This window comes from Bubalus bubalis, chromosome 4 (assembly GCF_019923935.1).
Source record: "Bubalus bubalis isolate 160015118507 breed Murrah chromosome 4, NDDB_SH_1, whole genome shotgun sequence".
Lineage (NCBI taxonomy): Eukaryota > Metazoa > Chordata > Mammalia > Artiodactyla > Bovidae > Bubalus > Bubalus bubalis.
In genome coordinates this window covers 51653191-51673552 of record NC_059160.1, presented here as the reverse complement: position 1 = coordinate 51673552, position 20362 = coordinate 51653191, and the positions used below count along the sequence as shown (strand labels likewise).

Below are 20362 nucleotides of genomic sequence, written 5' to 3'. Positions count from 1 at the left end.
AATAATCTACAAATAATCTATTATCCTGATTTTATAACTGTTATTCTCTGAGAAGGTTCACAACTGAATTGGGAACACTATTAAAATGTTACATGCTTGAAATATTTGATAATAAAACTTAATATGCTAAAATACACACACACCCTAATATCTTGCTGAATTGTCAGGGGTGAAGCATATGCTTATAATCCTGATTGTGATGATGGTTTCACAGGTACTTACTATGTATTGAAACTCATCAAACTGAAGACTGAATTTGTCTGGTTTCTTGTAGATTGATTATATCTCAAAAAAGCAATAAAGAAGAGGAGAGAGCTAAAAATCTAGTTGATTAAAACAGTTCTTGATTAAACTTAAGCAGTTCCACTCCACAAAATTATGACTATGGGTTAGTAGTTATAACTTAAGAAACATATCTTAAAATTAAGAACTATTAATAATAGGAATTTGCACTCTTACTTGTATCTAACAGTGAGGGTATGACAATAACACATAAAATTTAGAATTATGCCAAATTTAGGAAAAAATACTGAGACTGTAACAGTACCTACATTATATCAGAGTTATTAATGTCATCAATGGGGACTTTCTTTTTTTAATTTAGAAGTTTTATAGTTTGAATGGAAAGTCTAATGTAAAATTATTATGGAAAGAGGTTTTTTCCAACTTCATATGCCTCCATTGGAATGTAAGCTCAAAGAAGGCAGGAACATTTTCCAGTTTGTTTATTACAGATTCCCTAGCACACAGGGCACTGCTTGGCATATAGAAAAGGCTCAAAAATATTTTTTCAATTAATGAATTTAAAAGGTAGAATGTTTCAACATAACTTCAGAGAACCAAGGTTTGAGGCAACAAAAATAGCAATTTGCTCCCAGAAAATAGTTTTAAAAGCTTAAAAAAAAAAAATCCTACTATCATTAGGACAGTGAATATCATTCCTGACTCTTTAGCATTCAGAAGCGGAAAATTTTAGACTTCAGATAACAGAACTTAAACTCAGCAATTTATAGAATCACTGTATTTGGTTTATTTTTCAATTATAGACTACTGTTACATATTTATAAGAATATCTACTCTAACATATATCTACTGTTGAAAAGATAAAAATCTAGGAAAATTTTTTCAAGTTAATCATTATACCTTTAGAGATAAATTTTGACTAAAGTAAGGAAGGTGAGATAAAGTCGATTTGGATTCACTGTTATGAAATCTCCCTTGTTGAAACAGGAAATCTATTTTATTGGAATATCTTTTTTATCTGTGAACACTGAATCTTTAGCTTTATAAAACAACAAATTTTATATACAACTGACCTTCAACAGATGGGGTGAGGAGGCTATATCTGATATCTTGTGTTTTAAATTCTCTACCTTTATAGGCCTTTCTTAAAATCCTATAAGTTCATTTAACCTATTTCTATTGCAGACAATCATAAAAATGAGAAAAGACTATTTCATGGAGCAAAAGATTAAAGTAATCATGGACTAGCCTTCTACAGCTATAATGATTTTTACTCCTACTTTCACAAATGAAAATAAATAGATCATCGAAAAATTATAAAATGTATAGAAGAATTATATTTTGACCACAGATGGAAGAGGTGACTTTCAAATAGTGCTTGTTTTAAGTTAAAAAAAATTATATTCATCCAACCTTCTTCCTGGAACCAGGGAGTACAGTCAGCAGTCTGCTACAGCATCCCAATTATAAACAGGCAACCAAATTAAGGTGGTGACAGGTCAGGCATAAGAGAAAATGATGAGGATTTCATAGGTGGAACTGACAGACTAGTCAATAACTAGATAGAGGGAGGGTAAGTGATTGTAACGAAAATAAACTGACAAGACAGACAGAAAGCTGTCTTACTTGTTAGAGCAAGAGAAGACGATGAGTTTAGCTTTGAAACTACACTGCAGTGAGTGGTGCAGATAGTTGAAAATTTCAGCTTGGGAGTCAGCAGAGACTGGAGATGCAAATCTGAGAATCAGTAATGTGTTAGCGGTGGTGGACTACAATTATTGATGGAGAACATGGAAGACAAGGTACTGAAACTTCAAGAAAATCTCACATGCAGAGAACGAGCAAAGAAGAAGAAGCGGCGAAAGAGGTGAGAGGGTAGCACAGTGTGGGGTCTCAAAGTCAAGAGTAATAAAAATTTCAGGTAGGCTGTTTCAGAACAGTCAGTGAAGAGTCTCTAGAAGGTGAGGCTTTGCGGGTTTTGTTGTTAAGAAGTGATTAACTTAGAACTGCTTTAACAGCAAATAGGGCTTCCCTGGTGGCTCAGATGGTAAAACAATCCGCCTGCAATGCAGGAGACCCAGGTTCGATCCCTGGGTTGGGAGGATCCCCTGGAGAAGACCATGGCAACCCACTCCAGTATTCTTGTCTGAAGAATTTCATGGACAGAGGAGCCTGGTGGGCTATAGTCCATGGGGTCACAAAGAGTCAGACACAACTGAGGGACTAACACACACACACAGAGCTTTGGAGCTGGACTACAAGTTGATAAAGATTCTCCAGTACTCTACCAGAATGGCAGTATTCTACCTAGAAAACCTGAAGTCAGATTCTCTAAGCAATTAAAATATCACAAGCTAGATGAATATCTTCTAGTCATGTCAGCCATGTCATCTAAGCTTGATGCCACAAGTGACTACTTTTCTCTCTTCTAATTTGGCTATTCTTACCCCTCTCAAATTTAGAGAATATTTCAAGTCTTTAATTTAGCTAATCCATCAGCCAATTCTGTCAACTCCCCCTAGAAAATGAGTTTTGGACTCCAACTATGTCTCACTACATCCTCTGCTTGCACTCACCCTGATCCAAGCCAACCTCATTTCTAGTCTGCAGTATTATTGCAATGGACTCTCAACTTGTCTCCCTGCTTTAATTCTTGGCTTCCTACTGCTCTGTCGCAACACAAGTCAAAATAATCTGTTAAAAATATCTATCAGATCACACCACTCAACTGCTCAAAATCTTCCAAAGGCTTCCCATTCACACAATAGCCAAAGTCCCCACAATGACCCACCAGGTGATCTCGCATCCTGTGATTTCCCCCTTCTCTCACTTGGTCCCAACCCTATTGGCCTCCGTGCCATTCATTTAACAGGGTGGTTCTCAAACTCCGATGTGTCTCAGAATCATCTGGAAAGACTGTTCAAATACAGATAGTAAGCCACACCCTAGAATTTCTGACTCAGTAGCTTTGGAGTGGGGCTGAGAACTTGCTATTCTAACAAGATGCTAACACAAATGTTCAGAAGACCACATTTTGAGAACTACTGATCCAACAGTGGCCTTGCCTCGGGCCCTGGCAATACGTGGGACATGTCATCTTACCTCTAATAGCCTCAAAAAATAAAACTAAACAAATTAGTAGATGGAAAAGTAGTAATTCATGACATCAAGCTTTAATAACATGGTTTATTCATCTCTTTATGGTATTTTAATTGCTTAGAGAACTGAATAATTTCTTTAGTTTATGACTCAGATATCTTATAATCAGTGACACAATTCTTGACCTATGGAAGACAGCAACTCCACCCCAATCTTCCCAATGAAAGGCCCAGCTAAATGACCCTGCAGTAACGACCTTGTGCTGAGCTTCTATTCAGCTTTGGAGTTCTCCTGTCTTAAATATGAACAGAAAAATAAATATAACTAGACGTATGATAAAACGTTCTAATATAAAATATAGTCACAACAAATAAAGTTCAAATAAAAAGATGAAATTCAGCTTTAATGGTAATGGGTGTATGTGTGCTAAGTCGCTTCACTTAGTTGTGTCCGACTCTTTGTGACCCCATGGGCTGCAGCCTGCCAGGCTCCTCTGTCCATGGGACTCTCCAGGCAAGAATACTGGAGTGGGTTGCCATGCCCTCCTTCAGGGGATCTTCCTTCCCCTTCCTTCCAGGTATCAAACCCACGTCTCTTATGTCTCGTACATTGGCAGGTGGGTTCTTTACCACTAGCACCACCTGGGAAGCCCCTTAATGGTAATACATGATCAAATTAAACAATTCAACTTGCAGCATATTCTTTTTTAATCAGATTCCCTACAGCATGGCCTATTTTAAAATGGATTGGTATGTTTAATCTATTATTTGAATCTAAACAAATGCTGGGTAATGCTCAATAATGTCACTTTTAGAAATATTTTCTTTGCAGTAAGTTAGTTAAAATTTCAATTTTCCTGGCAAACTTATCAAGCTGCTTAAATGTTTGTATGCCTAACTATATTAATCAGAACAAAGTTCATTTTCTAGCAAAATGAAACTAAAGCCACCTTTTAACTCTCATTCTAATAACTTTCTTTTCCCTTAAATGTTGTCACTCTTGTTTTTCAAGACCTCTCTTCTTTATTCACGTCTCCTGCCAAAAAGCCTTTTGGAATGAGTTCTATCTAGGTAACCTACCAGCTCTTGAGACAGTTACACGTGTGGATCACTGGGAAAAGATGGAAGATTAAACACATGTAATTTCACTAACTCGGAAAACTACATAAACTAGTAAAACTACATAACTAGTAAAACTACATAAACATACTGTTGTTTTTTAAGACAAAAGTTCAAGGTATAGTAGCTTTTACACACAGCCACACATGCCAGCTGGATGCCAAATGTTAAAAAACAATATTCAGCTGACAGCAATGTCACCATTACATGATGAACTTCTGGAATATTAGAACAAATGTGAAATTTAATGAAATTTTAAAAATCTTATTGCTGCTGTTGTTGTTTAGTCACTCAGCTGTGTCCTACTCTTTTGCACCCCATGGACTGTAGCCCATCAGACTCCTCTGTCCATGGGATTTTCCAGGCAAGAATACTGGAGTGGGTTGCCATTTCCTTCTCCAGAGGATCTTCCCAGCCCAGAGACTGAACCTGTGTCTCTTACACTGCAGGCAGATTCTTTACCACTGAGCCACCAACTGGGGAGCCCAAAAATCTTATTACCATTTTATTTCTAAATTTTTTAGAAATAATTTCTTAGTACTGAGGCCTGCTAGACTGATCTTGTGGCCATTATACTTCATAGCTGTAATACTATGCAGATGCCCACTTTTAAATGAAGTCATTAGAGAATCAAGATTGTTTTTGGCTAGTTTTGCCAGTCTAGATACTGCTGAGAATGATGGTGTTATCAAATTATTGGGCTTTCTCTCCTAAACAGGAAAGAAATATAATTGATAAAGGACTTCTATACTCTTTAATTTCCAGGTTTGATGTTTTGGTTAATAGTAATGATGTATTTTCATTGAAATAATTCCATAAACTGAAATTTTGTATATTGCTTCATGATGATGCTTTCTAAATATTTTCAGAGTCAAAGGAATGTTGCCTTAACACATTTTAAAATTTTAATATTTTACACATACTTACTGCTTCACATGATCACTTGAGAAAAATCTGTGTTTAAATTTTGGATCTTTTCAAAGTGTAACAATGGAGTGATGTGTCTGGCTTCCAAGACATCAAAAAAGTAATGAAATTTCATTGGTATCTCAGCTTTTATTGAATTCATGACAATTTTAGTCCCTTCTCAAGAGTAGGATAGTAGGATAGAGATCATGTAAGAATAATTTGTATACTCAAGGTGCATCCATTTGGGTACTTAAGATGTTTCCAATAAAAGAACTGCTTTTCTGTAAGCAATCACTGATTATTAGTAAGTCCTGAGACTGTTGCCTTCAGTGTGTACTAGTAAGGCTATTTTATCCAAGCAATCCTTCTTAATATATAACTTTCCCCCCTTGTTTTTTTATCTTACTGAAGTACATCACAAGGCAGCTTTGAAATCCCTTCTATGTCATGTAATTTTCCTTAGGCCAGAAGTTTTGAATCTGTAAGAGGGACTCCAGCTTTGAGAACCATGGCTTAGAAGGCCCCACTTTGGTCCTCCATTAGCCGTGCCCCTTTCAACAGGGGGAAGCGTGCATGGGACCTAAGCAGTGTGCCCCCTCAACACCTGTGCCTCATCCCCTTCTAAGCCACACTTCAGATACCTAGGACCATAGAAGTCCATGACCAAATGGCCTTGAGTCCAATTCCAGGGCCTCTTCCTGAAGCCAATCCTCCTGAAGACAGGCCATGCCACCTCTGGTGCATGCCTAAACCCAGGAGTGCTCAGAGGCTGGCTGGCTGTTGAGGGTGTAGATGGATGTGAGGTCTGAGGAATGTGTGAGGTCTTCCACAGTGCAGACCATAGAGCCAAGGGTGGGGAATGAAGTGGGGCAGGGCTCAGACCAGGAACTGGCTCCTTCCACAACACTGTGTTCCAAAACAGAACCCAAGGAGTCCAAGAAGTATAAATTTTATGTTGGACTTTCAGATTGTCAGAGGAAATATTTGCAAAGGTGGAAAGATGGAGATTTTTTTTAATGTGTAAGCTTGTTGTATAATTTTAAACTAAGTACACATATGGCTACATGGGCCTCTGTTTTTATTCCTGCCCCAGGCTCAACTGTGAAAGTGAATCTGTACAGAATGCTTTTAAATATCTGATACTATTACGCTGACATCATTATACTGATCAGATACAATAGTAAATTGGAATGGTCTTTTCCCAGATTTTGATATGCCTGACTCACTTTTATCATTCAGGTTCCTTGGTAGCTCAGCTGGTAAAGAATCCGCCTGCAATGCAGGAGACCCCGGTTCGATTCCTGGGTCGGGAAGATCCCTGGAGAAGGGATTGACTACCCACTCCAGTATTCTTGGGCTTCCCTGGTGGCTCAACTGGTAAAGAATCCACCCACAATGTGTGAGACCTGCATTTGATCCCTGGGGTGGGAAGATCCCCTGGAGAAGGGAAAGGCTACCCACTTCAGTATTCTGGCCTGGAGAATTCCATGGACTGTATAGTCCATTGGGTCGCAAAGAGTCAGACATGACCGAGTGACTTTCACTTTCCATTTTCCAGCTTACACACCACCTCAGAGAATTTGTCCCTAACCACCTAATATAAAACAGCTCTTGTGAATCACCCTTCATCACATTACCCTGTTTTATGTTCTTTAATGCCTCTACCAATATCTGAAATTATTTATGTAAATTCTACCATAGCAGAGACCATGCCTGCCTTGTTATTCATCTGCAAACTCATGGATTCTTATCTAGTGCTATGAGTTATAATTTGGAAATATCATTATTTATTTTGTTGCTCGAATTGTCCCAGATCTGGTTTGTATGTTACCCTTTCATCATTACCTATCATTCTTTGTTTCTTCGAGCATTTCTTTACTTTATGGCACAAGATGTTCCAGGGTCATTTTGAACTTTTATGTTCAAATCTAAGGAACTCCAGCTTCTATTATTCTCCAGTTCTTTTAATACTCAATAATGTAAAATTAAAGACTAGACTAAAGTGAATTTACAAAGTAATTCTATGTGGTTTGGTTCCAACTGATACCTCTGTATATTAACTCCAACTAACTACAGAGATAAGCCACAGGGTTATATATACAAATAATATTTTTTATTATAAAAAGTTAAGTTTTAAAACATACATACCCCAGATATAGTATAGTGGTACTAAGACCAAGACCATAGGAGAGCATTTTTACAATGTAGAGGAGGAGATTATTCAGTTCAGTTAAGTTCAGTTGCTCAGTCATGTCCGACTCTCTGCGACCCCATAAATGGCAGCACGCCAGGCCTCCCTGTCCATCTCCAACTCCCAGAGTCCACCCAAACCCATGTCCATTGAGTTGGTGATGCCATCCAACCATCTCATCCTCTGTCATCCCTTCTCCTCCTGCCCTCAATCTTTCCCAGCGTCAGGGTCTTTTCAAATGAGTCAGCTCTTCCATCAGGTGGCCAAAGTATTGGAGTTTCAGCTTCAACATCAGTCCTTCCAATGAACACCCAGGACTGATCCGCTTTAGGATGGACTGGTTGGATCTCCTTTAGGATGGACTGGTTGGATCTCCTTGCAGTCCAAGGGACTCTCAAGAGTCTCCTCCAATACCACAGTTCAAAAGCATCAATTCTTTGGCGCTCAGCTTTCTTTTTAGTCCAACTCTCACATCCAAACATGACTACTGGAAAAACCATAGCCTTGACTAGATGCCAGTACTTTCGCCACCTCATGAGAAGAGTTGACTCACTGGAAAAGACTCTGATGCTGGGAGGGATTGGGGGCAAGAGGAGAAGGGGACGACAGAGGATGAGATGGCTGGACGGCATCACTGACTCGATGGACGTGAGTCTCAGTGAACTCCGGGAGTTGGTGATGGACAGGGAGGCCTGGTATGCTGTGATTCATGGGGTCACAAAGAGTCAGACACGACTGAGCAACTGATCTAATCTGATCTGACTAGATGGACCTTTGTTGGCAAAGTAATGTCTCTGCTTTTTAATATGCTGTCTAGGTTGGTCATAACTTTCCTTCCAAGGAGTAAGCATCTTTTAATTTCATGGCTGCAATCACCATCCGCAGTGATTTTTGGAGCCCATAAAAATAAAGTCAGCCACTGTTTCCACTCTTTCCCCATCTATTTGCCATGAAGTGATGGGACCGGATGCCATGATCTTAGTTTTCTGAATGTTGAACTTTAAGCCAACTTTTTCACTCTCCTCTTTCACTTTCATCAAGAGGCTCTTTAGTTCTTCTTCACTTTCTGCCATAAGGGTGGTGTCATCTGCATATCTGACATTATTGATATTTCTCCCAGCAATCTTGATTCCAGCTTGTGTTTCCTCCAGCCCAGAGCTTCTCATGATGTACTCTGCATATAAGTTAAATAAGCAGGGTGACAATATGCAGCCTTGACATACTCTTTTTCCTATTTGGAACCAGTCTGTTGTTCCATGTCCAGTTCTAACTGTTGCATCCTTACCTGCATACAGGTTTCTCAAGAGGCAGGTCAGGTGGTCTGGTATTCCCATCTCTTTTAGAATTTTCCACAGTTTATTGTGATCCACACAGTCAAAGGCTTTGGCATAGTCAATAAAGCTGAAACAGATGTTTTTCTGGTGTGGCTGAGAAGAGCTACCCCAGGCCCGAGGCCAGGGGTGGTGGCTGAGAGGAGCTACCCCAGGCCTGAGGTAAGGAGCAGCGGCTGAGCTTTGCTGGAGCAGCCGTTAAGAGATACCCCACATCCAAGGTAGGAGAAACCCAAGTAAGATGGTAGGCACTGAGAGAGGGCATCAGAGGGCAGACACACTGAAACCATAATCACAGACAGCAGGCCAATCTGATCACACAGACCACAGTCTTGTCTAACTCAATGAAACTAAGCCATGCCATATGGAGCCACCCAAGATGGACGGGTCATGGTGGAGAGGTCTGACAAAATGTGGTCCACTGGAGAAGGAGATTATTAGGGTTTTGCTATTGTGTTTATTTACTGGTTTTATAAACTCAGACACAGTTATCCTGTACAAGTAAAAGGAAAAGTTCTGGAATGACTTATTTCACCACATACTACCTCTGTGTCTTCAGGAAAGTTACTCAACTGTTCAAAGCCTCAGTTCCTCCTCTGTAAAACAGGAATAGTGTTTATCTCATAGGGTTTGTTATAAGACATCCTAAAGCAGTTAGCACAGTGCTGGCACATTATGCGTACGTGTTAAGTCCCTTTAGTCATGCCGACTCTTTCCAACTCTATAAGCCTGCCAGGCTCCTCAGTCCATGGGAGTCTCTAGGCAAGAACACTGGACTGGGTTGCCACTTTTTTCTCCAGGGGATATTTCCGACCCAGGGATTGAACTCATATCTCCTGTCTCCTGCATTGTCAGGTGGGTTCTTTATCACTAGTGCCACCTGGGAAGCCTGGCACATTATGAGAACCCAGTACTTCATTATTGCCTGGAAGGAGTATGGCTATATGACCTTTTATATATAAGCAAACGGCTTAGAAGTTTCCATTGGGTATATGTAGCAGTTCTTGAAAAAGCAAATAATAATGTTAATAAAACATTACTTAATGCATTTCCTTTCTAAGCATCTATTTCACTCAAGAAAACTTAGGGACCTCACAGCTGCCTGGAAAAAAATGAGGAGAGGGGAGAAGGAGGAAAAGGGGGCTTCTAGCAAAACACAGCTGTTCAGCTTCCACATCTTCATTACCTTTAGATACACAAATGTTTTTTCCTAGTTCACATACAGATTCATAGGCTGCATCTTCTTTAAAGGAAAAAACAAACCTCATATACTAACAGCACTGCAATCAGTAATGACAGCTTAGTTAATTTGGGGCTAACATTCTATGTGGTGCTGGAAAAGACTCTTGAGAGTCCCTTGGACTGCATGGAGATCAAACCAGTCAATCCTAAAGGAAATCAACCCTGAATATTCACTGGAAGGACTGATGCTGAAGCTGAAGCTCCAATACTCTGGCCACCTGATGCAAAGAGCCAACTCATTAGAAAAGACCCTGATGCTAGGGAAAGACTGAAGGCAAAGGAGAAGAGGGTGTCAGAGGATGAGATGGTTAGACAGCATCACCAACTCAATGGACATGTATTTTAGCAAACTCCATGATACAGGGGAGGACAGAGGAGCCCAGGGTCCTACAGTCTACAGGGTGGCAGAGTTAGACATGAGTTAGCAACTGAACAACAACAGTAGCGTTCAATGGGCTGATGGTTCCTTGAAGTGAGCCTCACTAGCTACATGGATTAATGATGATTTGGTTCCACGATGGTGGAATCCCCAAAGAATATTATACTGAGAAAACAAAATCCTTTTTGACTACTAAAAAAAAAACTCAGAACCCTGCTAGTGGCAGTATTTTTAAAAGTGTTTAATGTTTCTGGATGACCGTTTTCTAGTATGTGGCTAAAGCCATAAAAGTATGCTTTTTTTCTCCCCTGAACAATAATTTCATCTTAGAATTTGCCCAAAAGAAATTAGAGTATATAATTGTATATACAAGAATAGTCATAACAGCAAAACATTAAAAAGAAGCTACATATTCAATAACAGATTAAATCCCAGTAGAGCTATACAACAGAAAAACACACAGCCAATAAAAATGGCATAGGTCCACATTTCTTGATATGGAAAGATGATCATGATGTCTCTTTAAATGGATATCAAAGATTATAAATGAGAATATGTATGATTCCAGTTCTTCTTTTTTAAGAATATAGTGTGTGTGTGTGTGTGTATCACATTATGCCATACCTATGCGTAAGTAGAGTTATCCAAGTATAGAAGGATCTGTAACAAAATAGTAATAGAGATTGTGTCTAGGTAAAGAATTGAGGGTAGTTTTAAATTTTCTTCTTTATACGTTTTCCCTTTCCTTCAGTTTTTACAATAAGCATGTATTACTTTTACAATCACAGAAAGTCTAAATGCCAATCAACCAACCATCAAACCATAAAGAATCTCAGTGTCTGACTTGCCCATGTCTTAAGCACTGATGATGATTGCCAGAATCCCCTGAAGTGAAAGGAGGCAAGAATGTTACTTCTTCTCAGGGTAAAGGAGGGCCTATAATTCCCAAAGCAGACAGCCCAGGGAACTTTCAGGACATGATAACAGGCATAACTACTTAGCATAGCCCTGAGGTTCAGAAACTTATCAGTAGAGAGAGGAGAAAATTTTTTTTCCTCATAAAAGTTCTCCTCAATAGAGAGGAACAGCATATGTGATATATATACACACAAAGAGACACAGACACAGACACACACACACATATATATCCGTGTGTGTGTGCACATGTGTAGAAAATATACATACTTAGAGGTAGGAATGAACTTACTGCAGTGGATAATCTGGATGCCAATGTCATTTCCAAGTTCCCTTTGAGACCAAGAAGTGCAGGAACTAAAATGAAAACTTCTGTTACTTTTTTGAACACCTCCCAGTGCTGTAAGGAAAAAAAAAATAATTTTCAACACTCTTTAAAAACACTTTAGAATAAAGATTTCCAAAATTTTCAGCTTTTTTTCCCCAATGTTGCATCTACATTTTATGTAACTACATAGGTCATTTAATCATTGAATATTCAGCTTAACCCATCCCCATAGATGGGGGAAATGTGGAAACAGTGACAGATTTTGCTTTCTTGGGCTCCAAAATCACTACAAATGGTGACTGCAGCCATGAAATAAAAAGATGCTTGCTCCTTAGAAGAAAAGCTATGACAAGCCTAGATGGCATATTAAAAAGCAGATATTACTTTGCTGACAAAAGTCTGTATAGTCAAAACTATGGTTTTTCCAGTAGTTATGTATGGATGTGAGAGTTGGATCATAAAGAGGGCTGAGTGCCAAAGAACTGATGCTTTCAAACTGTGGTACTAGAGAAGACTCTTGAGAGTCCCTTGGACTGCAAGGAGATCCAGCCAGTCAATCCTAAGGGAAGTCAATCCTGAATATTCACTGGAAGGACTGATGCTAAAGCTGAAGCTACAATAGTTTGGCCACCTGATGTGAAGAGCAGACTCACTGGAAAAGACCCTGATGCTGGGAAAGATTGAGGGCAGGAAAAGAAGAGGGCGTTAGAGGACGAGATGGCTAGATGGCATCATTGACTCAGGACATGAATTTGAGCAAACTCAAGGATGTAGGGAAGGACAGGGAAGCTTGGCGTGCTGCAGTCCGTGGGGTCGCAAACAGTTAGACACAACTTAGCAACTGAACAACAACTTCCAGAGTTCTGAAGCCTTGAGTTACTTTAGAAGACTCAGTTAGAGTTGGGAGTAATAGCTGATAAAGTCAGTATATCTCATAGTATATTTAGCTTGTCACACAATCTTTTTTTTTTTTTTTGGCTGCCCTAGGTCTTCGTTGTGGCACACAGACTTTCTCCAGCTCTGGTACGTGAGCTGAATTGCCCAGCATCATGTGGGACGTTAGTTCCTGCATCAGGAACTGAATTCCACATTCCTGTAAAGCAGATTCTTAACCACTGGACCACCAAGTTAAGTCCAACTCTGTTACTCTTAAAGGCTACTTTATCTCTTAATGATGCCAAGTCAGTGTAACTAGTGATTAGTTACACTGACTAGTAACAACTGATTAGTTGATTAGGAGCACAGATTCAAGAACCAGATAAACTGTATTTGAATCTTGGTTCCAACACTGATTATAACCAACCTACAGAAAAATTACAGTAATATTATTAGCTAGTTTCACAAACGAAGAAATAGAGATTCAGATAAAGTGATTTTCCCAAGACCAAAAGATGGGACCTAAAATTGATCCCAGAAGTTCTGAGTTGTCCCACGTTCTGCTCCCCATTTCAGGATGTGAGGCAAGAGGCTGTAGAGCAGAGGATCATAAAGAGCACGAAACTGGAAATCAGAAAATTCGTTATCAAGGCATGGATCTGTCACAAACTGGCTGTGTGATCTTTGATGAGTTATGTACTTTTGTGATTTCAACTTCTTCAACCATGAAATGAAGATAATATCTGTCCTGTTGAGCCTATGGAGAAATACCATAATAATGAAAACAATAGACATTAGAGCACTTTATAAACTGGAAATGCCATACAAATAACACAAAATGCTACTTCACAAGTGCTATTAAGAGGTGATTGTCCTAGTATGAGACTTTAGTAACTAAGCATCTTAATTTATGCCAAAACATATCAAGAATACAGTCCTGTCACTAATACCAATACAGTTGAGAAAAGACTTAAATCTATCAGATAAGTGAAAGGAAATTTTAATTTGTCTCCAAAGTTTCCCTAGAGGCTGTTCCAAACAGATGTAGAACTAGGGACGAAAGAGAGTTCAGGAAATATTTGTCAGACCAGTCTCTGGTAAAAACCTGGTTCAAAGGATTCACAAGTGAATCCATCCAGGGATTCAATTAAGGATGGAGCTAAAAGAGGCACTGGGGGTCCAGAAACCTCTCAGATTCCTTAACCTATCAAAGAAACTCCCAAACAATTTTGCCTGTGTTTTATGTTGGGGAAGAATTCTGCTGTCCTAGTGGGATATGCATCCTTCCGAGATGATGGTGATGATGATGACGAACAACAACAGACAATAATAATAATAAATACGAACAGCAGTCAACATTCACTGATTGCTGGTTATGTGCCAGTCACCGTTCTAGCCTTCATCATTTAATTTTCACAACAAACTTATGAGATAGCATTTTTATCAGATTAGACATAATTCAGGAATATGTTTTACCTAGGTCATAATTTTAAGACACCTATCTATACAATGATTTTAAATTTCTCTATCAGTCACATACAATCCCTCCGTGGATCTGTTGGGATGCAGTCCATTGGGTTACTAACATCCTTTCCTAGTGTAATTAAAATCAAATGCTCCTGTGAGAATTCCTATGAAAACACTTACACCTTAGCATTGATATAACAATAAGAACTTTCACATACTGCTTTCCTACCTTGTGCCCAATAGATTCTGCGTTCTTCTCTCTATAACCTGCACACATGTGCTTATTGAAGTTCTCAAACTTTCTCAGCTCACAGCACCTGTAGCATCTCAGAAATGTTTCCATGGCTTCCTTTGGTCAAAAGAAATACCTAACAGTCCTGCCAAGCAGCTAGGTCCAAACAATTTAATAGGTATTTATTCCCTAACAATTCTATAGCCTTCTAAAGAAATAACACAAACACTGGAAGGAAAATATTGTATTTTTATGTCCTCTAACAACATTAATTCCTAATGGGATGTGTGTATCTCTTGGGCACTGCATAACTTCTCAAACCTTGTAACCAGAAACCACTGCCTTCGTTTCTTGTTCCATGTTGACTTTTGTGTGACACTTGCTTTTTTCCCCAGCACTGTTGAAAATCTAGCTTTGCAGAGGTATGTCATCAAGAGAAATGCAGTATGATCTAATGCTGAATGCTGAACCGCCTCGAGCCAGTGGTCTGCAGCGATGTCCAAGAGATGTCACTGTGTTTCCCTCAAAAATTTAATATATACCACAGCGCCTCTAAGGTCCAGCCACACAGATTAGGAAATATGAGAATAGTGAGAAACACTATGGTACAGTAGCCAAAGGGAAGGATTCTGCAATCAGATTATCTGGGTTAAATTCTGATACTAATTCCCAGGCAGGAAGGCCAGAGGTCTCCTAACAGAGGAAATGGGCTGCAAGTGTCAGACATTTTTTATCTCTCTCTTTAGCGGCAAGAGGAAACAAGCTACTAGTGTTATATTTTTTCCCCTTCTCTATAAAAATTTAAAAAGAGGTTTCTTTTAAAATTCTGTGTTGCCATGACAACACCTGGTTCCACCTGAACTTAGTTAATGATTTCAGTCACTCAGTCGTGTCCGACTCTTTGCAACCCCACGGACTGTAGCATGCCAGGCCGCCCTGTCCATCACCAACTCCTGGAGCCTCCTCAAACTCATCTCCACTGAGTCGGTGATGCCATCCAACCATCTCATCCTCTGTCATCCCCTTCTCCTCCTGCCTTCAGTCTTTCCCAGCATCAGGGTCTTTTCCAATGAGTCAGTTCTTCACATCAGGTGGCCAAAGTATTGGAGTTTCAGCTTCAACATCAGTCCTTCCAATGAACACCCAGGACTGATCTGCCTTAGGATGGATTGGTTGGATCTCCTTGCAGTCCAAGGGACTCTCAAGAGTCTTCTCCAACACCACAGTTCAAAGGCATCGATTCTTCAGCGCTCAGCTTTCTTTATAGTCCAACTTTCACATCCATACATGACCACTGGAAAAACCATAGCTTTGACTAGATGGACCTTTGTTGGCAAAGTAATGTCTCTGCTTTTAAATAAGCTGTCTAGGTTGGTCATAACTTTTCTTCCAAGGAGTAAACATCTTTTAATTTCATGGCTGGTCACCATCTGCAGTGATTTTGGAGCCCAAGAAAATAAAGTCTCTCACTGTTTCCACTGTTTCCCCATCTATTTGCCATACTGATGGGACCAGATGCCATGATCTTCATTTTTTGAATGTTGAGTTTGAAGCCAGCTTTTCCACTTTCTTTCACTTTCATCAGGAAGCTCTTTAGTTCTTCTTCTTCACTTTCTGCCATAAGGGTGGTGTTATCTGCATATTTGAAGTTATTGATATTTCTCCTGGCAATCTTGATTCCAGCTTGTGCTTCATCCAGCCTGGCATTTTGCATGATGCATTGCAGAAGGAAATGGCAACCCACTCCAGTGTTCTTGCCTGGAGAATCCCAGGGATGGGGGAGCCTGGTGGGTTGCCGTCTATGGGGTCACACAGAGTTGGACACAACTGAAGCGACTTAGCAGCAGCAGCAGCTCTGCATAGAAGTTAAATAAGTGGGGTGACAATATACAGCCTTGACGTACTCCTATCCCAGTTTGGAACCAGTCCATTGTTTCATGTCCAGTTCTAACTGTTGTTTCCTGACCTGCATACAGAATTCTCAAGAGGCAGGTCAGGTGGTCTGCTATTTCCATTTCTGTATGAATTTTCCACAGTTTGTTGTGATCGACACAGTCAAAGGCTTGGGCATAGTCAATGAAGCAGAAATAGATGCTGTTCTGGAACTCTCTTGCTTTTTCGATGATCCAACAGATGTTGGCAATTTGGTCTCTGGTTCCTCTGCCTTTTCTAAATCCAGCTTGAACATCTGGAAGTTCCCAGTTCAAGTTCCCAGTACTGTTGAAGCCTGGCTTGGAGAATTTTGAACATTACTTTACTAGCGTGTGAGATGAGAGCAATTGTGTGGTAGTTTGAGCATTCTTTGTATTGCCCACCTGAACTGAACTTTTCTCAAACCTTACCAATGCATTTTTCTTATGGAAATGTTAGTCTTAAGCTATGTCAATGAACTATGTATTTACCCTAGACTCTGTCTTCAAGTGGGTTCTGCCTAAGACTCAGAACTGACTTGACAAGACAGTATATTTCACTCATGCAAATATTCTCTTAAACTATGTTAATGAGACTGTATTTGCTTGGAAACCTGCCTTTCTTGTCATGTCAATCATTTTATGGCCCGAGACAACTCACTTTGTGCCAATTTTATCTCAAAATGCATGTTGTGGGTAAGGCGCCTGGTGCCAGTCTCTGAGTTTTGAGACATTTCCTTTCCTCTAATTAGCAGGCTGCCCACTCCAGTATTCTGGCCTGGCAAGTCCCATGGATGGAGGAGCCTGGTAGGCTGCAGTCCATGGGGTTGCAAAGAGTCGGACATAACTGAGCAACTTCACTTTCTCTTTTCACTTTCATGCATTGGAGAAGGAAATGGCAACCCACTCCAGTATTCTTGCCTGTAGAATCCCAGGGACGGGGGAGCCTGGTGGGCTGCCGTCTATGGGGTCGCACAGAGTCAGACACGATTGAAGTGACTTAGCAGCAGCAGCAGTAGCTATATAACATCCAGCTAAAGACTAGCAGGGGGGCACTCTTTCTGTTCTCTTCTGATGTCTATGTCAGAAGCTTTCTATATCTCTTTTATACTTTATACTTTAGTAAAACTTTATTACACAAAAGCTCTGAGCGATCAAGCCTCGTCACTGGTCCCAAATTGAATTCTTCTCGTCTGGAGGCCAAGAATGCTGGTGTCTTTAGTGGCTCAGCAACAACCTTTCACTATTTTTACTGTATGCCTTGAGTATGCTATGTAAAACTATGCTTTACTTTCTTCACCTAAAATAGGGTCATAATTGTACCTACCTCATACAATTGTGTTCAGGACCATTTCTGTACATTGTAATAAATAACAATATTGAGAGTTTATTAGTTCTAACACCAAAACATATTATCAGTAAATCTTCCTGTAAGGAGGAAGTAATGAAAAAAAAAATCCAGACACGGAATGCTGATACAGCTAGTGACCCTGTCAGGGGAAGCACACTGACTGAAACCGCCCACCCTGGCCAGGCACCATAGTAACCATTTGCATGAGTTGTTTTCTGACAGGAGGTCTTGGTAAGGAATACGGAATTAATAAGCCACCACCAACTGGAAGAGTTCAGGAAAGGTCAAAAGGAGACACCACATGTCCGACAACCTCCCAGAATCCTTCTCTCTGGCATGCATCTTGGCTGAACAAGGCATGCACCACCAGGAAGGACTCTTGAGTCAGATGATTGGCTAAAGACAACCCGGAAACTAATCCCATCACCATAAAACCTGAGACTGCAAGCCATGTGACACAGCTGTTCTCTTGGGTTCCCTTACCCTACTGCTCTCCATCCGAGTGCCCTTTCCCAATAAACTCTCTTGCTTTGTCAGCACATATGTCTCCTCGGACAATTCGTTTCCGAGTGTTAGACAAGAGCCCAGGTTTGGGCCCTGGAAGGGGTCCCCCTTCCTGCAACACCCCCAGTAAATTTCACCTACTTACAAATTTTGCCATGATACAGACATGTCCTCCGAGGCAGATTATTATGCAGCACAATCTTCCACAAGAATCTGCCCTACAGGAAATCGATTTTTAATCTTACCTAATTTTGGACACCTGTCAATAACCAGAATCTTGGGCAAGAACCCACTTCTCAAATGTAATGTCGGATTGCTTACAAATGTACTACATTTGAAATCTATCCATTAGTGCCCCAAAGGACAAACAAATATGAAACTTGAGAAAAAAAAAAAACAACAAATAATATAAGCTGCTGCTGCTGCTGGAGAATACATAAATAGAGTCTTAAATAGAAAAAGTTAAAAAGTATCTGACTGGTAAAACATGCTTATGTAATTTTAAAACATATAACAGAGAAGAATTGTTTCTCATTTTAACTTAGTTTTAAAAAGTTAAACCCATTCACTTTTAAACATATGACTCAATGACCAACCTCATTCATAATTATAAAATGCAAATTAAAAGATGATCAACTTTCTTCTGTGAGACTGGTACAGGTCAAAAAGTTGGATAAAGTTCGAGAGTTTGGAATGGACATTTATGCACTGCTATATTTAAAATGGATAACCAACAAGGACCTACTGTATAGCACATGAAACTCTGCTCAATGTTATGTGCCAGCCTGGATGACAGGGGAGTCTGGGGGAGAATGGATACATGTACATGTAAGTCCCTCAGCTATCCACCTGAAACTATTACAACACTGTTAATCAGCTCTATTCCAATACAAAATAAAAAGTTTTAAAAAATAAAAATTTAAATTTTTAACAACTTGAATAATACTCTGTTGGTAAGAGTATTAATATAAGGAAATAGGCACTCTATTATACTTTTGGTGAGAACATAAATGTAAAGGTTTAACTTTGGAGGGGGGAATTCAGTAATATGTATCAAATGTAAAATGCACATAATTGTCGACTAAAAACTCTACTTCAAGGAAAGTTACCTTACGAATAAACTTGAACATGAGTTCAAACACATACATATAATGAGTCAACTTCATCATTGTTCAGAATCACAAAAGATCTGAGGCACTTTAAATCTCCTTCATTACGTAACTTGGTAGAAAAACAATGAGACATCTTTGCATAGCTGGAGAAGAATCTGGTAAATCTGTGTGTATCTATAAGGAAGCTCCAAGATAAATTAAGAAGAGCAAGGTAAAGGGCAGCATTATAGGGTGTTTTTTGCTTCTGTTTTTTAGTGAATACACACACATATTAACATGTATGTATGCATCTTCATGCATTTAACTTCAGTTGAAGGAGACAAAAAAAAACTATACCACTAAATTCTAAAGAAGAGAATAGGGCAAGGGCATGCAGAAGACTCTTTTCTCCATTACATATTCTTTCATACAGCTTAGATATGCTCAACCAGATACACGTTTTTCATTAAACTTTTTGAAATAATTATAGATTCACATGCAATTATAAAAAATAATACAGAGAGATTCCCATGTACCCTGTATCAAATTTACCCCAATGCTAACATATCTCAAAACTCTAGGACAATCTCACAACCAGGATAATGACATTGATAGTCAAAATACAGCACGTTTCTATCACCACAAGGATTCCCTATTGCCCTTTTATAGCCATGTCCACTTTTCTTCACTTCCAGTCCCTTCTTAGTCCCTGGCAAACACTAATCAGCTCTTTATGTCTATAAAATGTCAAGCTGTGGTACATATACACAATGGAGTACTACTCAGCCATTAAAAAGAATACATTTGAATCAGTTCTAATGAGGTGGATGAAACTGGAGCCTATTATACAGAGTGAAGTAAGCCAGAAGGAAAAACACCAATACAGTATACTAACGCATATATATGGAATTTAGAAAGATGGTAACAATAACCCTGTGTACGAGACAGCAAAAGAGACACTGATGTATAGAACAGTCTTATGGACTCTGTGGGAGAGGGAGAGGGTGGGAAGATTTGGGAGAATGGCATTGAAACATGTAAAATATCATGTATGAAACGAGTTGCCAGTCCAGGTTCGATGCACGATGCTGGATGCTTGGGGCTGGTGCACTGGGACGACCCAGAGGGATGGAATGGGGAGGGAGGAGGGAGGAGGGTTCAGGATGGGGAACACAT

General features: G+C 39.6%; 1 protein-coding gene across 14 annotated transcripts in view; it reads right to left on the bottom strand.

Moving 5' to 3' along the window:
• SLC41A2 (solute carrier family 41 member 2) overlaps positions 1-20362 on the bottom strand; it is a 149200-nt gene that overhangs the window by 76878 nt on the left and 51960 nt on the right. For 13 of the 14 annotated variants that reach the window (XM_044941408.2, XM_044941406.2, XM_044941410.2 and 10 more), the window contains one exon: positions 11720-11827. The exons of the other annotated variant lie outside the window; for it this stretch is intronic. In XM_044941408.2, the coding sequence (XP_044797343.1) occupies positions 11720-11827 (108 nt within the window). The remainder of the gene's footprint in view (positions 1-11719; positions 11828-20362) is intronic. 14 annotated transcript variants of the gene reach the window in all.